The 10072-nt window shown below is 50.5% G+C and overlaps 1 protein-coding gene across 1 annotated transcript; it reads right to left on the reverse strand.

Annotated features, from left to right (window-relative positions):
* Positions 1-2464: 2464 nt before the first annotated feature.
* LOC135405589 (BTB/POZ domain-containing protein KCTD9-like) lies at positions 2465-3394 on the reverse strand. Its single transcript, XM_064640296.1, has 3 exons — positions 3298-3394; positions 2913-3046; positions 2465-2703 (listed from the first exon to the last, which is right to left on the reverse strand). The coding sequence occupies exons 1-3, from the start codon at positions 3377-3379 to the stop codon at positions 2677-2679; spliced, it is 243 nt and encodes an 80-aa protein (XP_064496366.1). The 5' UTR covers positions 3380-3394; the 3' UTR covers positions 2465-2676.
* Between the last annotated feature and the right edge of the window lie 6678 nt (positions 3395-10072).

A 10072-nucleotide genomic window follows, 5' to 3' on the forward strand; every position in this document is an offset into this window, starting at 1 on the left:
GCCGACACAGAGACCCCATAAAATCCCCTCAGAACCCCTAAAATCCCCTCAGAAATCCACCTCTGGACCCATCGAAACCTCCTCAAGGACCCCACAAATCCCCTCAGAGACCTCATCCCCCCCGGACCCCCTAAACCCTCTCAGTGCCCTGCAAAACCCACCTGGAATCCCCCAGGCCCTTTCAGGGGACCCAAACAACCTCCTCAGGGACCCTCAAAACCGTCTGAGACTCCCCAGATCCTACTAGAAACCCACAAAACTGCTTCAAAGACACCCTAAAGGCCCCCTCAAGACCTCCCAGTTCCCTTGGAGACTCCAAAACTCCCTCAGGGATTCCCAAACCCATTCAGGGACTGTCAAACCCCCCCCCCCCCCCTTAAGTCCCCTCAGGACACTAAACCCCTTCAGAGACCCCCCAAAACCTCCTCAGGGACCCCCCAGGGACCCCAAAACCACAGAACAGCAGAAGAGCTTTCTATAAAGGAAGAGAACAGAAAATCTGAGAAGGAGGAGACCAAGGAAAAACTGAAGCAAAGCAATAAAATCATCCTGGCCCTTGCAGTTTTTCCTTCACCTTTTTCTCACTTTTCCCGTTTTTTAGGGTTCTTTTTTTGTTGGGTGATTTTGATTTTTTTTTCCGAGGGACTTTCTCGGAATCGAATCGAACATCCGGGTTCTTGGGAGGCCCCCCGGGCCCCGCGGCCCCCGAGAAGATTCCAAGGCCCCGCCCTCTGACCCTCGGGAACCCCCGAACCCCCACGCTAAACCCTCCCGAGCCCTCCAGCCTTTCCACCCACAGCCGCGCTCCCCGCAGCCCCCGAGGGGATCCCCAGACCCCGCTCTCCCGCACCCCCCCAGCTCTCACAGCACAATGCGGGCCCCGCCGCCATCAACGATTCCCGGAAGTCGACACGGTGCTCTGCGCGCGCACCGCGCTTAGAGAACACCGCCGCAGCCAATCAGCGCGCGGCCACGCCCCCGCACGGCCACGGCTGCGCCTGCGCACTGCGTGGGGCACCACGGGAGTTGTAGTCCTTGCGGCGGGTCACAGCGGCCATTTGCACGTGCGGAGTGAGGATAATAAGGTTTTTGTTCTTTATTCCTTCTTTTTTGTTCTTTCTTTTTTCTTTCTGTTTTTTTTACCCTTTTTTCTTTTTTCTTTCTCTTTTTCTTTTTTCCTTTTTTCCTCTTTTCTTTCTTTTTTATTATTTATCTCATTTTTCTCATTTTTTTCTGTCTTTTTTTTCTCTTTTTTCTCCTTTTTCTGCTTTTTATATTTTTTCTTCCTTTTTTCTTTTTTTCTTTTTTTGCATTTTTTTCCTTTTTCTTTTTTTTACATTGTTTTCTATCAGTTGTATTTTCAAGGAAGATATAAACACATATCAAAACAATCTCCAGGTACAAATCTTAAAACAACAGATAATCTGGCATTTTTCCAGGTTCTTGAGGATTCCGAAGATCACAAACACTGAGACACGAAGGGTGCTCACACAAAAAACAGCTTTTCCTGCTTTTTTCCACAGGTAAAGCAAGTGTGGAAGGGGCACTTGGCCCCAGGCAAGATGCTTTTACAGCCACTTTAAGCAGCCCAGAGTGGATCTGGCTGGGAAATGGGATTTTGCCCATGCTTTCAAGGAGGATTTCCACAGTACATTGAGGGGAAACATTGAGGGCCATTTCTTCATCTGCTGAAGGGATGAGAAGAGGGGGGAGCAGGTGCTGTGGCCCCAGAGCTTCTCTCTGCTTTGGGGACACTTCTGTGTTTTCCTCTGTCCATTGAATTCCCAACAAAGAATCAAAAAGCTACAGGAACTCCAGTCTGGAGTGGCCAGGACATGTGGAAGCAGGGGAATTTTTCTTCCCAGCTGGGATTGAGAGTGCAATTTCACACTCCTTTGGAGAGCATTAACTAAGACAGCCCATTTCTGCCCAGGGATCTTCCAGGGGGAACTCAATCCGGGCTCTGGGCAGGTCCCTGCAGGGGCAGAAGCTTCCTCTGCACATTTGAGGGGATAAAGCTGCTCTAAACCTGCACTCCAACTACTCCACAGCAATTTAGGACCTCTGAGGACAGTTCCCCACTGTTTCCACCCCAGCAGAGACGTGAACACATCCCGTGGGCACTGTGTGACCACCCCTGGCATTAACACCCTGCAGGGATGAAGACACTGACTGTAAAGACACTTGTCTACCTGGAAACCTCCACTTTGTTTGCTACTATACAGCAATAACATTTTCTATTCATATTGCAGCTACAGACTTAACAAATAGAATTGCATATATTGTGCTTTAGAAATTAAAATGCATTCCAAAGTCAGGCAATGCTAAACAATGAAAGTCTTAAACTCTCCCCCCCAAACCAGCCCCATTTTCTGGTTTCAGAACCAGCCCACTTCCTCACTCTCTTCACAAAGGGAGAAACTCTCTCTCTCCACTTCTGAAACAAAAATTCCCTCCCCAAAAGTGATCAGAAAGAGTCTACTTAGGCACTACTGCAAATGGAAGTTGTCTAATAACCATTCCTTCTAACTCAGGAAGGGGAGGAGGTGAAGAAAATCACAACAAATGTTTGGATTCCTTCCTCTTCGACGTGTTCTCTTCCCTATCTGACACTCTGGGACGTGTGCAAGGGGGTCAGCATCTCTTCAAAGATGGCTCCTTTCACATCAGAGCCCCTCAAATTGGCTTCCTGGAGGTCACAACCTGATAGGTCACAATTTGGAAGGGGAAAAGAAAAAGAAATGTCAATGGAATGCACCCAGAACTCTGTTCAAAGCTTTACTGGAAGTCCATTTACCTGAACTCCATTGTAGTCTGAAGCTGGAGAGGTCAGCCAAAAGCCAGCAATCCCCTAAATTACCAGCTGACTATGGGAGAGAAAGGAATAGGATGGAAAATGAATCCCAACTCACTTCCAAATCAGTTCCTGCCAACGTTGCTCCCCTGAGGTTACAGTTCTTTAGTTTGGTGTTTCTCAGCGTTGCAACTCGGAGGTTAATTCCTGTCATCTGACTGCCCTCCATGGCCACTCCTTTCAGGTTGGCACCTGGAACACACACAGAAAGGAGTTCTGTGAGGAAAAACAGAAACACAGCAGCTGCACACTGGTGCTGCCTCAGAGCTGTGTGAATTGGAGGAGGACAAGGGGATTTGGGGCTGAGATGGTCACAGACTCAGTGCAGCCCTTGTGGGCCCTTCTCAGGGTTGGACAAACCACAGCTGGACCTTTTCTGGGCCATGGAAATGGACAAACACAGGCTGCAGTTGGCACAGATTGACAAGGCAAAAGCTTCTCACCTTCCAGATTAGCTTGAAGGCCTGAGGGGTCCTCAGAGTTGCAGCCTTTCAGGGACGCTCCCTCTGCGTTGGAGCGCAGCATCTTCCCCCCTGGCAGGTTGGCACACTGGCACAGACAGGAGTCACTGAGAGCCGGAAGAACAACACCAAAGACAATCGAGAAGACAGTTTTAATTTCTGCTTTGGGAGTCAATCTCACTGAATCATTACTGTGAGGAAGTGTAAGAGCTTTGGGAACCAGAACAACTCTTATGGATTCCCATTAACTCAATGCAGGTGCAAAGTGACTCCACTTGGTCCCACACTCTCCCACCCCTTCCACATCATCCCCCCACTCCCCAACCCCCTCATGCTCAGTTTGGGGGTCCCACCCTCGTTTCTCCCCATTCTTCTGACCTCTCCCACCCATTTCCCATCATCTCCCAAACCTCAGATCCCTCCCCCTCCACTTTTGGGGGGTCCCACTCCCCTCTCACTCAGTCTGGGGTCCCACCACCCCTTTATCCCCTCTGACCCCCCTTTTCCCACCGACCTCCCCCTTCCCACCCCCCACTCACCCGAGAGCTCCTCGCCCGCAGCCGGGGGGGCTCCCAGCACCACCAGTGCCCAGAGAAGTCCCCCAGAAAAGGGGTTGGGTGGAGTCCTGGGTGGACTCTGAGTGGGTTTAGGAGGTGCTTGGGGGGCTGTGGGGATCCCAGTATGATCCCAGTATGATCACAGTTCCCCCTGCATGGTCCCAGTTGCTCCCAGTTGCCTCCAGCATAGACCCTGTCAATCCAAGTATGATCCCAGTCTTCCACCAGCATGGTCCCAGTCAATCCCAGTTGCCCCACTGCAGATCCTGTCACTCCCAGTTGCCCCCTTTATGGTCCAAGTTGCTCCCAGTATGATCCCAGGATGACCCCAGGACAGGCCCACCTGTTCCCAGTATGATCTCACTTCCCCAGCGTGGTTCCAGTTGCTCCCCTTCACCCCTACTATGACTCCAGTAGCTCCCAGTATGATCCCTGTCACTTCCAGTCTCTCCGAGTATGTCCCAGTTGACCTCAGCATGTTCCCAGTCACTCCCAGCATGCTCCCAGTCAGTCCCATTATGATCCCAGTCACTCCTGGTCTCTCCCACTATATCCGAGTTGCTCCCAGTGTGATCCCACTCACTCCCAACTCCCAGTAGCTTCCAGCATGATCCCAGTTGCTCACAGCTACTCCCAGTCACCCCCAGTGGGGTTCTAGTCGCTCCCAGTATGATCCCAGTCACCTCCTGCGTGATCCCACTTGCTTCCAGTATATCCCAGTTCACAGAATCACAGAATTAATTAGGTTGGAAAAGACCTCTGAGATCATCAAGTCCAACCTATGACCCAACACCACCATGTCAACCAGACCATGGCACCAAGGGCCACATCCAGTTGTTTCCTAAACACCTCCAAGGACAGTGACTCGCCCCCCTCCCTGGGCAGTCCATTCCCACATCTAATCACGCTTTCAGTGAAGAAAGTCTTCCTCATGTCCACCTGAAACCTCCCCTGGCGCAGCTTAAGACTGTGTCCTGTTGTCCTGTCACTTGTTGCCTGGGAGAAGAGGCTGATCCCCACTGGCTACAACCTCCTTTAAGGTGGTTGTAGAGAGTGACAAGGTCTCCCCTGAGCCTCCTTTTCTGCAGCTTAAACCTCCCCAGCTCCCTCAGCCGCTCCTCACAGGACATGCACTGCAGATCCTTCACCAGCTCTGTTGCCCTTCTCTGGACCTGCTGCAGCACCTCAATGTCCTTCCTAAACTGAGGGGTCCAGAACTGGACGCAGAACTTGACGTGTGGCCTCCCCAGTGCTGAGTACAGGGGGACAGTCACTGTTGTGAGAATGCTTCTGTTCCACGTTTTCACAGCGTTTGTGACATGTAATAAGTAAGCAATGATAAAATAATTTGCTCATCAAAATATATATTGTATTTTCTGTATATTATAGCTAATGCCTGGTTGGGACTAGGGAGTTATAAGCTGCGGAATAGTTAACTGCTGTATTATTATAAGTTGACTGTCCTCTAACTGGCAGTTCCCTACCTAGTTGGCAAAGATAGAGTATCTTGCTTTACTGAGCACGTATACCATATCCTGCTTTTCTAAAAATATTGTCTAAGTTACTCATTAGGAAAGAAGAAGAGAACGAGGATCAGAGGGTCAAGGATGGACATGATAAAGAAGAGCCAAGGAGAACATCTGGACCATCTGGACACCTTCCCATATTAAGCTCCAAGGACATTGGGCTAATTAAAGCTATTGAATGGAAAGTACTGATGGAAAGTCCCTGGCAACCAAAATGGGCCTGCAACAGAACCAACCAGAACAAAGCCCCCGAACCCAAGCCCAATCAAGAGCTAACAAGTGACTATGGGAGGGGGAGTTGGAAAAGTATAAAAGTTGCTGTTTGTTTTTATTGGGCTTGTGGGTCGGTGGGGAGCAGGGGTCTCCCAGGCCACCCAGCATGCTGATTTGCTTATCTGCACTTTATATAAAAGTGCAGGCCCGCGGGCGTTGTTGTGGGCGTGTGTCACAGAACCGCGGGATGGGGCGAGTGGGAAGGGACCTTGAAGATCATCCAGTTCCAACCCCCCAACACCTGCAGTGGAAGGCTCGGAGCCTCGTTCCCCCTGGCCTTGAACGCTGTCCTTCAGTGTGCAGGGATACACGGCTGTGTTTGGTGCAGCGTTTGTACAGGTGGGTATATGCACACAGGTATTTCAGTGTGAAGCTGTGCAGGAGCCTCCCTGGGCACTGCCCTGTACCTTTGGACGTGTGTACACCTGTGCCTGTGGTTGTTTCCGTGTGTAGAAGCTCATCCCATGAGCGGTTGCACCCAATGTCATGTAAGGCAGGCTCTGCTGACATCCCCCTGGGCAGTTTCAGTGTTGCCATCTGAGGACTTCCCTGCTCTGATTTCACCAGCTAACTCCTGCCGTGCCAAGTTGTGGCAAGGCAGGGGCAGGAGCAAGAAAACCAGTCTCTGTGTCCAATACAGAAGGTGGGAGGGTGGGAGGGCAATTCCCTCTGGGGATGGATTCTGCTGATGAACAGTGTTCTGTCTCTTTTGGGCTGTAGGGTTGCTGCCAAAGGTGTGTGCAGACGGACAGATAAACAAGGTCAAGATGACCAAGTAAGAAATGATGAGGAAACACACGGCAGAACACTTTACAACTGTTGTGATCTTGGCCTGCCTGAAAATAAGATGAAGAAAAAGTTTTAAGATTTGTCTTGTAATTTCATAGTCTTTTTTTCGACTTTAAAGTTTTCGAAGAAAACTGTAGGATGTTTTTGCAGCTCCTTCTGTTGTAAACTAATTTTAAAAGGTGAAAAAAGAACACAAAGGTCTTGAGTATTTGTCTCAATAGTTAACAAAGTCCAGTGGAAGGTCAGTAATGGTTGGGATATAAATGGATGTTAATTAGGCATTGTCACTGGAACCCGACAACAATAATTTCTGTGGAAAATCACAATTTTCCTCCCAGAAGATTTATTTTGCTACCCAGTGAAGAGACTCTCTGAGTAAAATACCTAATTAATATTTGTCAGTGCAACCTACACAAGCCTACACATGGGTCTCTTGTGTTTGCCACTGGGTGGTGTGGGGAGAGAAGTGGTCACAGTGTTTTTCCCAGTCCCTTATTTTACTGGCAGAGAATCTGTATTGTTTTTTAGCAGTATTAAGGCCAAACATAACTCCAAGTATGTTTAGCTAGAACAATGAATAAACTCTCTGATTGAAAATCAGGATTAGCATTCCCTTTGTTGCCAGTAAACACTTTGATGGGTGGCTTGAACTCCAAAATACATCTGAGATACTGTTGTTGATACTTAAATTTGTCATTTTGGCAATATCAGCTGAAGACCAAGAAACTTTGTTCTCCTCAAAACAACCAACTCCCATATTAGTCTATTGGATTTTTCATGCTGATTTTGCCAGTTCCATGTTAATGTCTGTTTTCTAATGTTGCAGCAAATCCAAAGACAATTTAGATATGCCAGCAGGTTGTCTTCTCCCAAGAGCTTGTTCAATCCCATTGGAGTTTTGGGATTCACAAAAGTGTCATTTAAACAGCTGTTTTGATTGGCAACACCAGGAAATTTTAGGATTTTTTCCAAAAAACACCTGCTGAATGCAGTTTGATCCTCTTCTTGTTGTTTGTAATTGCGTTGTCTGAAAATTTGACTGCAAGGCAGCAGGTTAACTGAAAAGCAGAGTTTCAGGTTTATTTTAGGTATGGGATGACTTTGGCAACTGGTGATGGGTTGTGCCAGCATGGTCCCAACTGCCCTCAGAATGCTCCCAGTCACTCCCAGTATGACTCCAGCCACCTTCACTGTGGGCCCAGTTGCTCCCAATATGATCCCAGTTGTGCCCAGCATGGTCCCAGTTGCTCCCACTTCCTCCCAGTGGGATCCCAGTTGCTACCAGTTGTCCCCAGCAGGGTCCCAGTACCTCCCAGTTCCTCCCAGTTTGATCCCAGTTGCTCCCAGTTGCCCCTAGCACAGACCCAGTAGCTCCCAGTATGATCCTGGTCTGATCCCAGTATGGTCCCAGTATGATCCCTGTAGGATTGCAGTTGCCCCCTGCATGGTCCCAGTTTGTCCCAGTTGCCTCCAGCATAGATCCAGTCAATCCAAGTATGATCCCAGTCTTCCCCCAGCATGGTCCCAGTCAATCCCAGTTGCAGGGATTGGTTGCAGACACTCCCAGTATATCCCAGTTGCTCTCAGCATGTTCGTAGTCATACCCAGTTACTTCCACTTGCCCCAGGATGGTTCCAGTTTCCATCAGGATGATCCCAGTCACTCCCAGTTTATGCCAGTTGCCTCCAGCATGCACCCTGTCACTCCCAGTTACTCCCAGTTGCTTCCAGCATGATCCCAGTTGCCCCAAGTATGTTCCCAGTTGGCTTCCAGCCTGGCCCCACTGGCTCCCAGTTCCCCCCTGTGTAGTTCCAGCCACTCCCAGTTTGATCCTGGTCCCTTACAGTCACTCCCACTGTGATTCCAGTATGGTGCTGATCAGTCCCACTATGATCCCAGTCACTCCCAGTAGGATCCCAGTTGCCCCCAAGGTGGTCCCAGTTGCTCCCAGCCCCTCACCCAGGATGGTTCCTTTCCCTCTCAGGGACTCCCAGTCTGAGTCCAGTCTGGCCCCAGTCACTCCCAATCACTCCCTGGAGGATGCCATTTGCCCCCTGCATGGTCCCAGTTGCTCCCAGTATGATCCCAGTATGAATCCAGTCACCCCCAGTATGATCCCAGTAACTTCCAGACACGTCCAGTACAAAGCCAGTTTGATCCCACTCATCCCCAGTATGGCTGCAGTCCCTCTCACACCCCCAGTATTATTGCAGTCACTCCCAGTATGATCCCAGTATGACCCCAGCAGGGGCCCAGCTGCTCCCAGTAGGATCCCAGTTGCCCCTAGCGTGGTTTCAGTTGCTCCCATTCACCCCTTCTGTGGTTCCAGTCACTCCCAGTATAATCCCAGTCACTCGCAGCCACTCCCAGTATTATCCCATTTGTCTCCAGCATGCTCCCAGTCAGTCCCAGTATGATCCCAGTCTCTCCTAGTAGGATCCAAGTTACCCCCTGCATGGTCCCAGTTGCTCCCAGTCACCCCACTGTAGTTCCAGTCTCTCCCAGTCTCTCCCAGTATGGCTCCAGTATGATCCCAGTGACCCCCTATATGGTGGCACTCACACCCAGGATGAACCCAGACATTCCATGGCACTCCCAGGATAAAACCATTTGCCCCCAGCAGGGTCCCACTTGCTCCCAGTCACCCCGCTAGAGTTCCAGTCCCTCCCAGTAGGATTCCTGTCACTCCCAGTCTCTCCCAGTATATCCCAGCTGACCTCAGCATGCTCCCAGTCAGTCCCAGTACACTCCCAGGCAGTCCCAGTATGATCTCAGTCGCTCCTGGTCTCTCCCAGTATATCCCAGTTGCCTCCAGTGTGGTCCCACTCACTCCTGAATGCTCCCAGTAGCTTCCAGCATGATCCCAGTTGCTCACAGCCACTTCCAGTCACCCCCAGTGGGGTCCTAGTCACTCCCAGTATGATCCCAGTCACTTCCAGCGTGATCGCACTTGCTCCCAGTATATCCCAGTTGCGCCAACATGGTCCCAACTGCCCTCAGAATGCTCCCAGTCACTCCCAGTATGAGCCCAGTCACCTTTACTGTGGGGCCCAGTTGCTCCCAATATGATCCCAGTTGTGCCCAGCATGGTCCAAGTTGCTCCCAGTTCTTCCCAGTGGGATCCTAGTAGCTCCCATTTGCCCCTAGCATAGAACCAGTTGCTCCCAGTATGATTGTAGTCCGATCCAGTATGATCCCAGTACAATCACAGTTGCCACCAGTATGATCCCAGTGGCTTACAGACACTTCCAGTACAAAGCCAGTTTGATCCCACTCATCCCCAGTATGGCTGCAGTCCCTCTCACACACTCCCAGGATTATTGCAGTCACTCCCAGTATGATCCCAGTATGACCCCAGCAGGGGCTCAGCTGCTCCCAGTATGATCCCAGTTGCCCCCAGTGTGGTTCCAGTTGCTCCCAGTCACTCCTACTGTGGTTCCAGTCACTCCCAGTATATCCCAGTTGCCTCCAACATGCTGCCAGGTGCTCCCAGTATGATCCCCGTTGCCCCAGTTCTGGTCCCACTGGATCCAGTTGGGGTCTCGGTGTATCCCGGTGTCCCCCTGTCCCCCCACCCCGGTGTCACCCCCTTTTCTCTCCCCACAGAGCTCC

The sequence above is a fragment of the Pseudopipra pipra genome, chromosome W (genome assembly GCF_036250125.1).
Source record: "Pseudopipra pipra isolate bDixPip1 chromosome W, bDixPip1.hap1, whole genome shotgun sequence".
Lineage (NCBI taxonomy): Eukaryota > Metazoa > Chordata > Aves > Passeriformes > Pipridae > Pseudopipra > Pseudopipra pipra.

Bases quoted from the DNA above. Each gene is read 5' to 3' on its own strand.
- LOC135405589 (XM_064640296.1), bottom strand. From the start codon at position 3,379: ATGCTGCGCTCCAACGCAGAGGGAGCGTCCCTGAAAGGCTGCAACTCT. The intron at 3,047-3,297 runs GTGAGAAGCTTT...TGTGTGTTCCAG, and splicing joins CCTTCAAGCTAATCTGGAAG to GTGCCAACCTGAAAGGAGTG. The intron at 2,704-2,912 runs GTGAGTTGGGAT...GTGACCTATCAG, and splicing joins TGGCAGGAACTGATTTGGAA to GTTGTGACCTCCAGGAAGCC.